Raw genomic sequence first — 18400 nt, forward strand, 5'->3', positions numbered from 1 at the left:
CGTGCTGCCACGCTACCCCCTCGCAATGTGAGGGAATTGCAGGACCAGTTGGTGAGCGCTTGGTACCAGATACCTCAGTCTACTATCATCCCCCTGTGGAATCAATGCCACGGCGGGTGCTAGTAGTTTTGAGGGCTAAAGGTGGTCCTACATGTTATTAGCAGGGTGGTCATAATGTAATGGCTCTTCGGTGTATAAGGTGATGCTACTTCTTTTACCTGTCCTCTGGAAATCCATAAAAGTTTAATCAGTTACAGATGGACCAATGAACACCAATCGTTCAATAATAACAGTGCAAACAGCTATGGTATTCACAACCACAAAATTAAGACAGTTGTTCGATTTATTCCATCCAGAGTTAATAGATCTTCTGGCTTGGACAACTCTATTCAAGTTACAGAAGTCTAATTTTCTTTATTATATGATTGTGTTTCTTTTAATAAATTACAAAAAAGCTTGGCGTTCGCATAAGCATATGTTTGTTTGGATTAAAATAAATGAATTAGAATTAATAGTATTTTTTATTATAAAATGTCAACACCAATCGGGTTATTCAATCTTTAACAATTTTGCTAAATATTCGCAGAAAATTTATCCTGAAAATTAAGATAGTGAAATTTTTGTTAATACAAGTTAATACGGATCAAAAATTACTAGGTGATTATAATTTATTTACTGTTGTTTTGTATCACTGTGGTATTAAGTTTAATTGTATTAAAAATACTTCAAAATTGTAATGAGTGAATTTGGCTGAAATGCTCTGCTATGCGTGTGTGCTTGTACACACGCATAGTAGTGCATGCGTGTAGCTGATGCCCTTTTGCACATATAATACTCTTGTTTGAAAATTTTGGAATTATAAACAAAATGTTTAACTGATTTTTTTAAATGATCAAGCACTTCTTTCATTTAAAAGGGATACTTACTGGGAAAACCAAAAGATGAGACCAAAATAGTGAATCCCTTGCATATGGTGAATTGAAACTATTGTCGAACAATTCATAAAAGAAAAAAATACACGGATAATATTTAATTGCAAATTTCATTCCGGGAAAAATGCTTTGAACCAGGAGTTCTCAAGTTTTCTAAGTGGCGAAGCACCGTTTAAATTGGAAATTCAATACAAAGCATTGAATTTAATCTCTCAACTATTTGCTGTATTAAAGAAATTGAATGACATAAAAAGCATTAACGATGCAAGGTGATCTCGTCATTTAAGATTGTAGGACATTAGATTTCACTGTTTAAAAATCTTCATTTTTGAACCAATTTCTCATTACAGATGGGAAAGCTTATCTATACATATTAATAAACGCGGCTGTGTGTGTGTCTGTAATCACAGTATATCGCCCCAGAAGCCTCGCCCAGGCACGAAACTCGGCACATAATTGTGTTTTGACATAATGAAGAAGTATTTTTTTTCTTTTTCAAAAATTTGGATTAGTTTCTTAGTTATCAGTCATTTTGTAAGAAAATCTATGCTTTTTCGTCTTCAAAGAGTCATATCCAAAAAACTATTAAAAAATGCATATACTTTTCTCCACTCTTATAAATGTATGCTAATGCGAACCTTACAATTGAAATATTAATTTTCGACAACTTAAATCAATAATATACGAAGGAATTAATAATTTAATTGTAAGGTTCGCATTAGTTTACATTTATCAAAGTGGAGAAAAGTTTAACTTTTGTATTAAAAATGTGGCAACATATTCGATACGTAAATAGAACGCTTCGCTTTGATATATTTGTCGCTGTTCATAATTGTTATAATAAGTTTCTCTTCTTCTTTCCACGCTCTATTTTTTTTTCTTAAGCGAAGACGATAATTTTTGTAGCAATATAGAAATAGAAATTGATACCATAAAAAATTATATAGAAATAGAAATTGATACCATAAAGAATTATATAGAAATAGAAATTGATACCATAAAAAATTAATTCGTTTTTGTGTTCTTTTCATGCTTCATTTTAGCTTTTTTTTTTCTTAAGCGTTGTAGCTATATAATATATAAAATAAGAATTTAATTGTTTTTGAAGGAACGATCACACTTACCTTGGATCTCTTCTGTTTTTCTATTCTTTATTTTTACAGTTTTTATTAAATGTAATTAGTTATTTTCAGAAAGTTTCAGTTTGCAGGTAAGCACTTATATTTTAATATTGAAGTTTAATGATTTGTTTCATAGTAATTGTTGTTCTAAAGTATTCGTTGACTTCTTAAAAACCCGATTACTGACATGGCAGAACCGCCTTTCAAAAAACTTTGTATTTTGTCAAAGAAAAAGATATTAAGAGATTCTCAAAGAAGAAGAAGGGCTCAAGAAACGTCTGTGGAACGTCAAAGAAGGATGAAACATGACCGAATTTCGACAAGCAATTCTAGAGCCCAAGAAGTATCAGAGAAACATCAAAGAAGATTAGAAGAGGATCGTGTCTCAACTAGCAGTGCTTTAATTTTGAGCTATTGGCCAATGATGATTTCGAAAGCAACTTTTGTATGCTTTTACAATTTCTGAGGCCTTCTTAAAAAAAAAGAAAAAAACATGTCTTCACAAAATAGTTATATTATAGGTTAGGTTACCATAGCAAAGTTACATCTTCAAACATCCTCAAGAGCTATAACACATCTGCAGCAGAACTGGATATGAAGACAAAATTGCAGGACAGGAACACTTTAATTGTCCACTAATCTTCAGATTTCCTGCTATGTTTTAAAAAACTTTATTTGTGAAAACCTTTAGCGTGGCGGACAGCTGGCCGCCTTAGGCGGCTAGTATAAAAATAAGACATACGTTTATGGCAATCATTGCAGATCCCCCTTTAGTTATTCTACTCTAATGTTTTCGAAAATTGCAACACCATGAAAGAATCGTTAGAAATCAGTGAAATTCATTCAAGTGGTACAAGTAAACGCGTGCAAAGGATTGTTGATGCCCTTTCGTTTTGAGAATCATTGGCATGTCTTACCTGACTTTAGATTTTATAGAAATGTCTGAGTTGAGATCACTTCATTAGCCTGTCAGCTGGCGATTCATCAATGGTCAATCAGTTAGATAGCTACCATTAGGAGTACGTTTCTATTTGGGTGGGAATAATGAAAACAACTAGTTGCCATTCACAACCAGAAAACTACGAAGTGTGATTGATTTATTCCACTCAAGAATGTATTTCAGCCTCTGGCTCGGACATCTCTGTGTTTCTATTCACAACCAACAGCTAGTTGCCATTCACTCATTTTATATAAAGTTTGTCTTAAAATGTGTTGCAAGACTTTCTTACAAAACTTTTCAGGAAAGCAGATGGAAATTCGGTGGTTCGGTAGTGTTGCTACTGCTATTCAAAAACCGATTACTGTCAATTATAAATTATTAAATTTTATAAAAATCTTTTGAAGATCACTACTATAAGCAAAATAAGTACGTGGTTTCATATTAATACTAATTCACTGACGTAGCCACGCTATCCGTGTTGATCTCTGAGCTTTTGAAAAGTAATTAAACAATAAAAAACGAGCAACAAAATCCTAAACATGAATCGTTTAAAACAATGGCTAATATTAAACTAAACATTGCTCCCGAACGAACAAATTAAAATTTAAACGATTTTTAGGATCACTAGTAAACCTTATAGTCGATGTCCTAATTTTAGAACCTAAATTTAGAACAACGGTTCTCGAGTTATAAAAAACTTAAAATAGCGTTCCCCGACTAGGATAGACGAAATACTGAATAACCATGTAAGAAAAGTTGAAAAAAAAAACAACCACTCTAACATACACTTAATTTTTTTGCCATAGTTTAGCAATTATTGTTTGGTTGCAGAAAATAATCCAACATTGTAGCAATCCGCTTTTTTCAGAAAATTGATGAACATGTTCAAGAAGATGCATTGCACAAAGTTTCACTCATATTTTAAGATAAATGAAAGGATCATGCCTAGGGAAAAATATCTCTCGACATCTGAAGACATGAAATGTGCAATTTGTCAGGATTCTCAAACCTACACAGATATGTACGAATTGAGGTGCACACATGAATTCCATGCAGTGTGCTTCATTGAATGGTACAAGAGAAAATCTATATGTCCAATCTGTCGTCTCGATTTACACTTTCCATTTCATGATGGTGATGAAGAAGAAACACTCGCCGATGCTGACGTAGAAGTAGTTTACGAATTTTTTGGTCTTATAAATGTGATTATGCTACTTATTACACTGATACTCGATTTGATTAATATATTGTAAACGTGGTAGTTATTAGAGAAAACGTGTCAACTGGATTGAATTAAAGAGTGTGTCATGACTATTTTGTAAATTGTTTTCCCTAAAAAAGTTATTCACATTGAAAATATCATTAAGCAGAAAAGTAGTTTTAAATTTTTTTTAGAAATATGCACAGGCATTTTTTTCAGAAAATTATAAATACAAAACATGGATTTTGAGATTGGTCTATATTTTGAGGTTCATACTTCCCTCTATAATATTGGTAATCCGGATCGAAGCGGTTTGCTTTCTTGAAATGCAAATAATCTTGAAAACCGATATCAAAATCCAATTAAAACATATACACGTGCTACAGAATATTTAGAGCAGCCTCGTAAAGTAAACCAGTTACGCAGTTGAGCGTTTCTGAAGTACCTCTACCGATACCCCGCAAAAATTGTCAATTTGGAGGAGTTTCTGCTCCTTCAAAATTTAAGCATACCCGCTCCTAGCGTAATGAAACTTCTATATTATTTTAAATTACCTAAATTATCTTCTTTTCTACTTTTAGTTGTTCTATAAACAAAATTTGTTTTTAATTTGCTTCTTCAATTATTTTACTGATTATGTATACATCTATAATCTTTAATTTTCAACTTTTTTTTCTTTTTAATAAATTCAAGATAACTTAGCTTTTACTCAAGTGCATAGCTGACAGCATAGCAGCCTTTTGTAACCAACAACCTAGCCACGTGATGTGATGACATCATCCACGTCATCATTAACAACTGATACAAAGTAGAGCCTCTAGAGTAAGGCTCCTATATATACTCTAATTCAGGTGCTCTACCCTAGAGGAGCCTTGATATAAAGTTGTTAGCTGATAAAGTTAATGGGAAGAGCTCGGTCCAAAATGAGATTGCATACACACAAAATATGACTTACTAGACAAGTTATTTATGTGTCTGAATGAACTTTAGTTTCACCAAGATAACTTTAAGAGACTGGGCAGGACATTTATGTGACTGAATGGACTCACACTGAATGACACTTTGCGACAAACGAAAGGTCAAAAGTATTTAAACAAAGCGGGACATCATTTATGGACGGCCTCTTTTACTTTAACTGAGATACATGGTTATAATAATTTAAGTTTCACTTTAAAAAGGTTGTTAAAAAAGAACGAAGGGTTAGAAAAGAATTAAATATATATAAATATACGTGAAACAACAGTTATTTGTTTTGTGCAGGAAAAAAAAGATAGTTTAAAAGTTGATTCACAATTCTTGACGTAATCGGAACATAATTCTAATCAAAAGACATGACATATTTTATTTTATAAGCGTCGTTGAACAGCCAATCCAATTTTTGGGTTTACGATTACTAATGTTCAACTTCTTTGTAATTTTGAACCCAATCCAGAAGACAAGGGAACTCTTGGATCAACTATTGGGAGAAATTTTACCTTCGTGGAGGACTTTTTTGATGGAACTAGCCAGCATTTGCGTTACATGAAAAGGAAGACCACGAGAAACTCCCACGGTTAGCCTAGCGGCAACGGGACTCTAACCCATGATGGATACCACTGAGGATATTTCACGTCAGCACTGTGGTCGGTGCAAGCCGGATGCGGATTCGTATCGACCAGCTATCGCCGGGATTCGAACCCGGTTCACCTCATTGGAAGGCAAATGCTCTATTCCCTGAACCATCGCGGCTCGACATGACATATTGATGGTACTCTCTTTGTTCAAAGTCCTTCTCCGTCGACTAAATGTGCCTTAGCGGATTAAAAAGACATCAGTTTTTTTAGTTACCGCTGTTCCAAATGAAAAAGAAGACTAAAAAAGTCACAGAAGCCGTAGAAAAAGCCACTAAGAAAATAAGTTCTTAAACGTTCCTGTCTCAAACAATGTAGAGAAAGTAAAAACTGAAGAAACCAAAACTTTTATTTTAATAACAGCACCTCAGAATAATTTTTTTTCAAAGCAATGATTTTTTAAGCTCTTTTTACGGTCAAATTAGGAACAAATTTTTTTTCGCAAAACAGATTCATTTAGAGATGCCTAGCTGACGTAACTTCACTTACCTGTCCACTGGAAATCCATCAATGATCAATCAGTTACAGATGCAACCAATAGGAATACGCTTCTATTGGGATAGGAATACGAGTCGTCCAAAAGGTATAGTGCAAATGGATATTAATTAAATGACAGTGAAATGCTGATCTAGTTTAGGCTTTGACTTGGATATCTACATTTTCTCACGGATGCTCAACTGAAATATTAGGTTATTCCAACCGGTGATTCTCTTCTTTAAATTTTAACTATGACCGTATTTCATAAAATTTTAATTTTAACCAACCAGCAACTCGTGTGCCCGCATAAGCATTGTTTATGATCAAATAAATGAATAAAAATTAGCTGTATTTTTCAAAATAGAAAAGAAAATTAAAATAAAATAGATAGTACTTGAATTAGATAAACTTCACATTCACAACAAATTTATCCTGAAAATGAAAGTCAAAAAAAGTATTTTTACGCAATTTCACAGCTCCACCTTATCTTAAATCTCGTCTACAGCTCAAAATCATCAAGTAATTACAATATAATTCAATTATTTATTATTTCTTTGCATCGCACTGCTTTCACTTATAATTGCATTTTTTCTGAATTTGATAATTTTGACTCTTGAACCATTAATTCATTACAAATTTTAATATTAATATAATTTAATTTTAATATTAGATCTAACGGTTAAAGTGTTATTTTTTAAAATCTTTTTTATTATTCATTGGATTTTTGTTTTGTTCCTAAATTGCCTGAAACACCTCATGAGAAATGTAAAATTGTTATCTAAAAAGTAAAATTGTTATGTTACAGTTATAAGTCCGTGCTTTATTACTGAAGCTTTCTAAATAATTTAAATTTTCTGCAATTTCTTTTTATTTTCCACGGAGTAGCACTCATTTTTGAACAAACTGTTTTATTTTTCAAAGCTTTTAGGAGACAAGTATATTGAATCCTCATTAATATTATCCACAGTAACATGCATTGTTAGTTTATATCAGTTATCTCTTCGGCAATGTTTCAAAGCTAAATATCATGAAACTAACTATCTTCGAAACTAACTTTTTCACAACACTATTGACCAATGACAAAGGATGCAAAAATATGTCTTGATTTTTTTGTCCACTAACTTCTTTTTAATATTAATTTCGAAATTATGTCCGTACAAATCGGGTTGAAAGTATGCGTTTTTGTACAAACTGATTAAACTTGATTGCGATAAAAACGAATTACAAGTGATAACAAAAACTATTTGTGTGTACATTTAACATAAATTATAATTCACTACAATTGATAGTAAAGCAATTGTAACTATTTGACTTGAGAAGATAAACTAATGTTATGGTAACACTCTTTTTTACAGTTTGATGGGAAACAGCTTATCAAAGCCAATTTATTCAAAGTTTCAACCGTATTCGAGAACACACAAGCGAAGCATGGATGGGAAATTAGAAAACGAAAACAGTCCTAAAGCTGGTAATAATCGTGAGCAGATTTTAGAGCAAATTAATATGACGAAGTTAAACAATGAGAAATCAAATAATACGCAAATCAGCAAAGTAAAAAGATCTGACCTGGAAGAAAACGAGCCAAAGATTGCTACAGAACACCTCCCTGCTGATGAAGACATTAAATGCTCGATTTGCCAAGATTCGCAAACGTTCACAGATATGTTCCAACTGCCGTGCACTCATAAATTCCATGCGGTATGTCTTATTGAGTGGTTACAGAGGAAATCTATGTGTCCAATCTGTCGTCTCAATTTAGAATTTCCATCCGATAATCGTGATGATCCTGAAGAAGCGGTTTTCGAAGAAGACAGTGACGACGAAGGAGAAACGTATGCGGAAGGATTTTCCTCTAGCGAGGAGTTTTCGGATGAGGAAGATGGTGCAATTCTGAGAGAAAATTTCGAGGATTTTGTCGAACTGTATTCCGATTCACCAGAAAATTCAGAAGAGTTAGAGGAATTACAGTCTACTGAGCCGGAAGAAAACTCTGAGGAATTAGATGAATCACAATCTCAACCGCTGATTCTCGTATTGAATGTGGGAAAATTATCAGACTTTGAATTCAACTGCTCCATGGAATTTTCAGATTCTTAAAGCTAACAGATAAGTTAATTTTCGTTAGTAAATTGATGCTAACTTAAGCAAAATTTAAATAAAATATTTTGAAATCAACTCCATAGTTAATCTTCAAATCTAAATAAGAATGATTGTAGAGTTTTTTCTTTCCCATTAAAAACAAAAAATTATGATTTTAATAAATCAAATAACGTAAATCTAATAATATTATTTAACTCATTAGTTAATAGTAATTATTTAACTCATAAGTTTTTTTCTTGGAGAATTATCTGCGGAAAAAGCCGTGATGGCTCAGGGGATAGAGCGATCACGTTCCAATCAGGTGAACCGGGTTCGAACCCAGCGATGGCTGGTAGATATATATTCCGCATCCGGCTTTCTCCGACCACAGTGCGGGCGTAAAATATCCTCAGTGGTAATTATGATCATGGGTTAGAGTCTTTTTGCCGTCAGGCTAACCGTGGAAGGTTTTCGTTGTTTTCCTCTCCATGTAACGCAAATGTGGGTTATGTTCATTAAAAAGTCCTCCTCGAAGGCAAATTTCACCCCGTACTTGATCCAGGATTTCCCATGTCTTCTGGATTGGGTTCAAAATTACACGAAATTGAACATTAACAGTCGTAAACCCGAAAGATGGGTCGGCTATTTAACGACGATTATAAAATCTAATAAAATATCTGCCGGACATATATGGACAGAAAGGGTTAAGAAGGTGTGGGGCACAAAAATGTGAAAATTCAAAGTTTTGTTTTATTTATGTTTTGTTTTATTTATTTTATTATTATTATTTTTTTTAAAAAAAATAAGAATACTATTTATGTTAAATTTTTTTTCCATTTCAGTTAAAACGAGTCTTAACCCCCCTAGAATATTTCACGTTTATTTATTTCTACTTCAGGATAATCAAGCTGTTGTTCTTTAAAAATTGCTGGTAAAGATCGTCTGTACTTTATTCACTTTATAAATTTATAAAAAAGACTAAATCTTTAGGTGAAAATGTTACCGATGTTCGGCAATAGTTAACTTTTTCCGATGAAATTTGGCACTGACGTAAACGCTTTAGATAGTTCTCGAAATTCCGTCAATAGTATGATGTTCCTATGACGGAAAATTTCGATGCTTAGTATGAAAAAAGTTCTTTTACATTATTATCTCTACACAATCTTTTTGTCAGTGTAAGTGAGAAGTAATGATATCGAAAATATTTCATTCAATTGTGATTATGAGCCCATCTCAAAAATCCTGAAAATTTCTCGAGTAAAATCATTAATGAAGCATTTCAAAAAATTTATGTTCTTATAATTTTAAATCATTGATATTTTCAAAACGTGAAATTTTAAATAAACTATCCGCAGCATAATTTAAGTGAAAAATTATGTATAAGTTTGTTCTTATCTCTAATTACATTATTCTACGAGAAATAAATATTTACAAATGAAAGAGAAGCCAAGTATAAATTCTGGTCCTTATATTTATAAATTAAATATACAAGAATTTTTATACAAAAATGTGATTGATGATTTCTTTAAACTTCTGAACCTTGGATTTCCGGAAACTTTCAGATCGAAAAATCCGGATTTTTTCCGGAGCACAATCTCAGTAATTCTTCAATTCTAACACATTAATTTTTTACAATACATTTACTAATTTTTTCCTCCGTCTAACTCTTGCGGCTTTCCCACGGCGGAAGTACCTTGATTCAAATTTTAACTATTTTAAAGACATATCAGCGATATTTTCAAAGTTTTTCAAACATTCAATTTTACTTTAAAATCCATCCTGCAGCCATTAAATCATGCAAATAGTCCTGAGTATGAGTTCGGGGCATTTCAACATTTCGGTCAATATTAGAATGGACATACGTAAATTATGGTACATTTTTAAATTAGTTCCATCTTTCACACGAGATAAGATACGTCCATTACGTGCTGTACTACTTCCCCACGCTCGTCTCGAGACGTGCGTGTGTGGGGATACATACTATACACATACTGTACATACTATACTATACAATACACATACTATACACGTACATACATTGCACAAAAAAAGCCAGTTCCCCCATCAATAAGTGGACAGCATACGGTATTATAGCATAGTTTTCGTTTAAAATTTCTACAACCATTTTAAAAACAATCAAAAATAAATCTAAATAACTACTTCGAAACTAAGTTTTTATTTCTATAAAAAGACAAATATACTCTAAATTTACTAATTATTTCACACTACTTAAATTAGTACTTAACCCTTTGTATCACCGTGTTACATATCTGCAACATACATGAAAATTCAATCCTATAATGAGGTGGATTTACCTATAAAATCGAACTAAATTCAGGTAAAGGAAATATTGCAAACTCGGGGGAACCAAGTCTTGGTGCTGCTGCCAATATTATAATGCGTTTAGCAAGAATTGTTCCACGACATAATTGCAGGATATACAATTTTTTTACAACAATCCCCTTGATTGTATATTTGGCTAAGGAGGGATTGAAAAATGTGGTGTGAGACCTTGTTACCATAAAAACAACAATTTCAAAATTTTTTACATGAAGTTTTAAATATATTGGAATTTTTGTGCTATTTTTCACGATATTGGAGATGTTCAACAAATGCTTTTTATCAATATATTTTTAATTTTAAGGTCTTAATTTTTTCATTATTTTTTACACGCTTAATATGATGTATTCTAACATCCGCGTAAATATTTCTTAAATCGGAGTTGTTGAGTTAAAAAGGGTTAAAACAACCTAAGAAAATAAATAATAATTATAATAAATTGCCAATGGATTACAAGAGTTTATGGTGCCACATAAGATATATATATATATATATATATATATATATATATATATATATATATATATATATATATATATATATATATATATATATATATATATATATATATATATATATATATAATTATAATAATTAGATCAAATTATTAGACCTAATGTAGTGTTTCAATAATTGCATGTCTTAAACAAGTTTATCTGCAATACTTTTATATTTAAAAACATACATGTAATGGCTTTTTATTCAGATGATTTTTTTTATATACTTCCCATTTGTATTTAATTTTAGCTTATTGCATTACCATGTTAACCCCAATTGATACACGAACATAAATAAGTGTAAACTGGTTTCAACTGCGTTAAAAACAATAATGCTTTATAGTTTCACCTGATAATTAAGATTTTACATAAAATTTTACAAAAAACTTATATGTAATTATATATATATATATATATATATATATATATATATATATATATATATATATATATATAATTTTTTTTAAAAAATTCAAGTAAATAACACTTATATTACATACCCTCTACAAGTCTAGCTCCTAACACCGCATCTAAGTTAATTTCGTGAATGTGATTTTTCAAAAATAGCAAACTCTTGTATAGGGCGTCTAAAATTGATTCTAAGCGGAAAGTCTCTTTTTGGCCTTCCGTTGAAGAACATATCAAAATAAACAAGCAGAGACATTGGCAAAACATCCCAACACTTATACGATATTACTAGCTGTGAGGAAACGTGGTCTTTTTTCCAACTTCTGATCCGTGCGATCAGCGATGTAACCTAGCAACCAAAGAGAAAGCGCGCAAGAAGAAGAATCTGCGGAGAATTTTTATTAGACATGCTTTTCATATTTTTTCATTATTTTGGATTAATTTAAGATCAAAATAAGTGAAGAATATTGTAATTAGAATTTTAATAATTTATGGTTTTGAAATACAGCATGAAACATCGGTGTCGCTTTTTGCTTGAAAGGTGAAATCTTCCAAACACTACTCACTTCCAAACGATAATTTTTGAACTTTGCTCTTATTTGCAGTTATTTAAATCAAAGAGAAACAATTATTCTTCATTGAAATTTCTTTAATTTACAATATCAATTATTGAGAAATTTTTTTTTAAAACTGCCTTTTTTGAATTTTATATTTTAGTGCATATATAATTCCAATAATCGAACAGATTGCTTTAGTAACTGTAAGACTATTTTTTTACAATTAAAAAATACCAAAATATATTTTCGCTTGTAATTAGAGGATCAGAAAAAATATATGAAAGGAACACCGATGTTCCATCTGCCTTAAAGGGTTAAAGATATCAGAACAATTAAAGAGCTTGGTGCAACTACGAGGGGTGAGGGGCCAAATTCTAATGTTGGAGAGAGAGCCAAATGGAATAAAAAAGGAAATTTGTTAATGCTTTTTTCCTCATCCTATTTATCATGCAAAATAAGACTAGTGTTCTATTTGCATATCTTCCAACTACTACGGAGTTTTGCTAGCTTTAGAAAATGCGTTTTCCAATGATTAGTATATATAACGTGTTAATATTTCAATAAGTTAGAAAAAAACCTTGTTCATCCGTGCATATAAATAAATTAAACATATATGTTGAAGAAAATAAAAAGTTTTGATAGTCTTAAAAATTTTGCTTTCGAATTTAAGTTTTAGTTCGCTACCACTGATAAAAAAATATTGGGCACATAACTCAATTGTTGGTGGTTATATACTTGTGTCCGGTTCTTGTAGTTTTATCTTATAACTGGCATTGCAAAGCCAACCAACTTTGGCTTTGCTGCTATCATTGCTCAACTCTGTAACCTTGTCATTTCTAAACCACTCAACCAAGAAGACAAGAACGCTTTGGGATGAAGCATAGGGACAATGCAGTTTGAGAACTTTTTGATGGAACTTACCCAAACTCGTATTGAATAAGGAGGGAAACCACAAAACCTCTCCAAGTTAGCTCGACTTCAAGAACCTAATCAGAACCTCAGAAGTATTCGAATCTATCAGCTATCGCCTGTATTCGAACCTGGACGTTCTACTGGTAGGAATCTTACAGGTTGCCTCCCAACCTCCGGTTCCTTCATTAATCAGAACTACTCTATCGTCGACTGATAAAATATAAAAATTTTTTTTTGGAACAATTAGTGTTACCCGTATCTAGAGTAACCCGTGTATTAAATTCAAAAACAGGTTTCATTATCAATTTAGCAATTGAAACATATTGCCATTAATTAAAAACAGTTCTTAAAAGTTGTTTATTTCAAAGTTATGATGAAAAAACAATTAATTTTTAGAAGACTCAAAAAGAACCTTGAGCTCTAATGAACTAAAACAGAATTCATGCTTTGCATATTTTTTTCTAAAAGCAAATGAAAATTAACAATGTAAATTTTTTAAAGTTAATTTGTATATTTTAGCAATTAATGATTCAACTCAGCCTATAAAATAATATATTAATGGATATTTATTTCAAACACAAGAATACGGAGTTAATTTTATAATTTTCGATTCCAGGCTCTAAAATTTGGAGCAAATTACGAAAATCAATCGAAATCTTTGCCTCTATCATAAATTTGCCCCCCTTGCATACAGATTACGCAGCACAGATTTATTGGAAAATTCAGTTAGTTATATTTTCTTTAATAACGACACATTTGTCCATAAAATTCTAATCAAAATACTGATAATATAATATATTCAACATTTCACCTTAAACAACAAGATTGTTACTTTTGCAGTCTTAATTAAACAACTAAAAGAAATATCACATATAGAGTTATGATTTTTAAAAATTTTATTAATCATAAATACAAATTTTTATCACATAAATAGAATAACTAAGAAGATTTTGTCTAAAACAGACTTGTCATAAATATTTCCTAAAATTCATCAAAATTCAACGTCATGAATATTTTACTCAGTAAGCTTTTAAGAACTTCTTTTTATAACAAAAAAACGTGTTACACACTAACGTTTAAATATAGAAAATATAGAAAATAAAATATATAGTAATAAAATATAGAAAATTTAATAAATTTAAATTTTCAATAGCTTTTCAGATAAATCCTTTACGCAAATAACTTAACATATTCAGAATTTCAAAAATGTTTCAGGCAAATTTGTTTTTCAAATAAAATTATTGGTCATAATTACAATTGATAAAATGGTAAAAAATAAAAATTGACTATTGGCCATAACAAAAATGAAAAGCAGATTTTTTTTGAAGCGTTATTTGCTTCAAAAAATGCTATTGCAAATTGTTTGAGACAGCGTCCAGCGCATATCTTGAAATAGTTTTAAGTATATTTTAAAATTATATCATAACAAAGTTTAAATTTTGTGATTTTATATTAAGTTTATTAATATAAAAATAACTTCATACCCAGTTTTTGAAGTTTACGTCGGTCAGTATCAAACAGGAACTTTGTCAAAAAGATGTATGCAAGCGTATTAAATTTAAATAGGTCAGCTCAAATTGAAATGATCACGTATCACATTTTAAAGAATTTGTATAAACTGGAATGAGCAGTTTCAAATGGGAACAGTTTGCAAAAGTTACTTTTTTGGAGTTTTATCTGTCTTTTACAATTAGAAACACACTGGAAAGAAGAAATTCACAGAATTGTTTGCTCGATTTAAATGTAGGCAACTAAAAATTTCAAAAGTTCGAATTCCACTGACAGTTTCATTTGGAACAGAGTCTTTAGATTCTCCGTATCAATCTCAAATGTCTGGAAGCGTAGCGCAATTTTTTTTCGTTGCCTATATCAATCTCAAATGTTTGGAAGCGTAGCACAAAGTTTTTTCGTTGCCCGTATCAATCTCAAATGTCTGGAAGCGTAGCACAAAATTTTTTCGTTGCCCGTAACAATCTGGAATCTCTACAAGAATAGGCAACATTCAAGGTTTGGCTTATTCGATCCACAGTCATAGATTCTGTCAAATGATCAGCACAGTCTTCCTTCAAAATTGAAACGTCATATTTATCTGCCAGCATATAAAGCTCCAACAAGTTTTGCCAAGATGGAGTTATAATTTCTCCAGAATACAGGTATCTCAAAAAGCTGTCGAAGGTTTCGTATGAACAATCAGCTATCACAGCAATATTGGTCATTGACTCAATGAAATCGGCAGATACCATTTTTTCTAAAACTGCTGAATGCGCAGTCAATACTGCTTTGTGGGCATGAAGGGATTTCTCACCAATTTTAAATTCAAAGTCTGTTAAGAGTTTCAAGTCGTACATGGAGCAAAGTTTTCTGTTAAATTTCTGTAGGTTTTTCAACGAAATTTCTGATGGAGAAATGTAATCATAAAACTTCAAATGGCACTTAAGAGTGAAGTTGTTATTTTCCAAGCTCTGATTATGATCTGTGAAATAACGAGGATAATGTTTATCCAGAACACCCAATTCGAAACGCGTCCGGTCAAAACAGCAATTGTATAGATTTTTGATGTAGATTGGAAAAGGATTTCTACATTCATGAAGAAGTCTGCCATCCGAGTAATAAATTGAGAAAAAAGCTTCCATCTCATCTGGGTGTCTACCAGACCTTGAATGTCTAAACATTCGTAATTCAAGGCAAGAGACAATAGGACCGTTGTCGATAAAAGTTCGAAAGAAATCCCATTTCAGCTCAAACGAAAGTTGAACGTTATATCTTGAACTGGGCTGAATCACAGGAGTTGCGAAATAAGCACTTTTGTTAGGTCGATTGAACCATTTATTTATTTCCCATTTTTCGTCATATTCTTTGACGAGGAGTTTATTCTTAGCTGACATTCTAGTTCTCGAAGTAACAAGGTTAAAAGTATCACGACAACGCAGTTGCAATGTTTTTTTCAAATTTGGTTTAAGATATGAAAGGTATAGTTATCTTATGCACTTTAAGTATCCGCGATTTTTTTTAAAAATTTAACCTTAGAGTTTTTTTTGTTGCCCAAAACTATCGAACGTCATTCATCTGGAAGATACAAATTAAGTTTATGAGGTTTGAAACTTGATTGGATACACAAATTCAACGAAATTTATTTCTGCCTTGTTACTCATACATATACAGGCTTACAAGCCCTTTTCAAGTAGAAGAACAGATAGCACAAGTAAGAGAAGGATATTACAAAGATATCCAGGGTAACGGTGGGATTTGAACCTGCTACCTCCGCGATCAGCGTCCTGCGGTACAGAGTATCCGGCGGAACGGCAAGACCAGTAGCCTAGGGGATTCGAAAACCTGTATGTATCTTTGTGATGTTCTTATCTAACTTGTGTTATCTGTTCATCGTGAAGAGGACTTAAAAACTTATTTTGCAATGCGCTTCAAGTCTGCATATGCATGCGTAAAAATAAATAATTCCTCTTTTGATTCAATATGCTCTTGTAGTTGAAACGGTTGTATGAATGAGAGATTTAATTTTTGGGTTGCAACAGTAGTTGCAGTAGTAGAACTTTATTTACGTTGCACTAGAGCGGCACACCCTCGGTTTCTTCACAGGCTGATCATGGTGGTAAACCACCTATTCACCGACCGTAGCCAGTGATGCATGACTTCGGTGATCTACCCAAACGTGTTGTTGTTGTTACTTATCTCCAAAGGTCTGACTGAGTCAGACCAGATCTATAAATCCGTTGACGAGTAAAAAGTCGGAAACAAGGAGAGGAGAAGTGTAAATTTCTTCTCGAAGAAGTCCTAAGCAGCTTAAAATATGTTCAGCTGAAACCTGATATTGGTGGCATTTTGGGCAAAGAAGGTAGGATTTTATACCCTGAGAAAAATTAAGACTCTAACCCAACCCAAAAGTGTGTCTTATTATCACCGTTTAAGAATTTCTGTGCTTGCAATTTATTAACTAATAGAAGGTCTCGGTATAGCAAAGAGATTAAGGTACCGAACTGAAAGAGAAAACTTTAAAAGTTCGTTCCTCGAAGAATATGGGAAATCAAAAACTTTATCGCTAACAAGAGAACAGCATAAAGCACTTTACTAAAGTTTAACTTCACTTGGATTTTTAAGAAATTTGTAATCTATTCGCGTATGAGCTCTAAGGCTTTTTAACACGAACTAGCTTTTTTGGAACACGAACCAGAGGTAGTCTTTGGCTTAAGCCACGAAATTAAGATCTCAGACTGCAACACTCAAATCGGACTGTGGAGTATTTGTGCCTTAAATCATTGAAGCAGTTTAGCTCTAACAAGCGAAAAAAAAATAATCATTTAATTATTGGAACTAATGTCAACAAGAAAAAAAAACCTTTCACATAAACGATCTGCAACTTGGAGGTAGCAGGTTTGATTCCCACAGTTAACATAATGTAACAATAATTTTGTTATGTTTTATTTCGATGATGTTTACCTTGTATGGAATTCATTCTAATCTAATGTACTTACCAGCTTCGGAACCAAAAAGTCCATGCATCGTTGTGGAGTGTCATGTGCAGATAGGCTGTTCATGCCTACTCTTCAAAGATTTTCGTGCATCCAATAACTGTTATGCATGCCAGCACCAATATTTTCTCTGCATCATATAAAAAAATGAATCCCCAGACCATGGTTAAAATACCAATCTTCTTTTTCAAATACATTACAACCTACTACTGGCCAAGGCCGTCAGACTAAGCTTCCTTTATTGGATTCAATTATGCGCAATGGTTCGCCAATGATTTGTTTTAAAATCTCGAGGTGTGCCTCTATGCAATCAATTTATATCGTGAAAGGTTTTACTCCTCTCCTGATGACCTCTTCACTTGCAAAGATCCTCTTTTCAACCAGGTTTGCGTTGTCACATTAAAAAATATGCCTAAGTCGTAAGATACGATAAAGTGTGATAACTCTAACATTATTATGGTTATTCGTATTTTCTATCTATTTCATAGTTAAACAAATTTCACAAATTGGGCCAAATATTTTCCTAAGAATTTATTTTTTCAAAGATTAAAAGTCAACCTTTAGCCATTTTTTTTAATGACCTGCATTTATTACTATACAATAAGATAATAGTCTAAGAAGTGTTGTACAAATATTTATTCTGTCTTAAAATTTAGTAAGTTAGACTTAAAAGAAACTTTAAGCAGTGTTTTCATCTCAGAAAAAAAGTGGGTGAGAATTTCTCACCCTTTCTCAAAAACAGGGTGAGATTTGAAAAAGTTAAGTGAGATTTCAAAAATTAAAAAAAAAAAAAAAAACACCAAGAGACTTAAAAAAAAATAATTTCTTTAATTATAATGCAT

The 18400-nt window shown here is 31.9% G+C and overlaps 2 protein-coding genes across 4 annotated transcripts in view; one reads left to right on the top strand and one right to left on the bottom strand.

The window, feature by feature from the left end:
• LOC107456887 (UPF0764 protein C16orf89 homolog) overlaps positions 1 to 11929 on the bottom strand; it is a 36298-nt gene extending 24369 nt beyond the window's left edge. Inside the window, exon 1 of the mRNA XM_043039371.3 lies at positions 11698 to 11929. Coding sequence (XP_042895305.2) covers positions 11698 to 11872 — 175 coding nt within the window. The 5' untranslated portion in view covers positions 11873 to 11929. The remainder of the gene's footprint in view (positions 1 to 11697) is intronic.
• Positions 534 to 8468, top strand: LOC139426766 (uncharacterized). Of its 3 annotated transcripts, none has more exons than XR_011637969.2 (2): positions 534 to 657; positions 3862 to 4286. XR_011637969.2 is itself a non-coding variant. In XM_071186661.1 (2 exons), exon 2 carries the CDS (start codon positions 7641 to 7643, stop codon positions 8376 to 8378), a length of 738 nt encoding a protein of 245 aa, XP_071042762.1. In that variant the 5' UTR covers positions 539 to 657; positions 7637 to 7640; the 3' UTR covers positions 8379 to 8468. The 3 variants fall into 3 exon arrangements, 2 of the variants coding, with proteins under 2 accessions (XP_071042762.1, XP_071042761.1); XM_071186661.1 differs by lacking the exon at positions 3862 to 4286 and adding an exon at positions 7637 to 8468 and having other exon boundaries at positions 539 to 657; XM_071186660.2 differs by lacking the exons at positions 534 to 657; positions 3862 to 4286 and adding exons at positions 6607 to 6800; positions 7637 to 8468.
• Positions 11930 to 18400: the final 6471 nt, after the last annotated feature.

The sequence above is a fragment of the Parasteatoda tepidariorum genome, chromosome 9 (assembly GCF_982258835.1).
Source record: "Parasteatoda tepidariorum strain Cologne lab strain chromosome 9, Ptep-v5.0, whole genome shotgun sequence".
Classification (NCBI taxonomy): domain Eukaryota; kingdom Metazoa; phylum Arthropoda; class Arachnida; order Araneae; family Theridiidae; genus Parasteatoda; species Parasteatoda tepidariorum.

What these genes read in the sequence shown, in the direction of transcription:
- LOC139426766 (XM_071186661.1), top strand. Translation starts at nt 7,641, where the DNA reads ATGGGAAACAGCTTATCAAAGCCAATTTATTCAAAGTTTCAACCGTAT.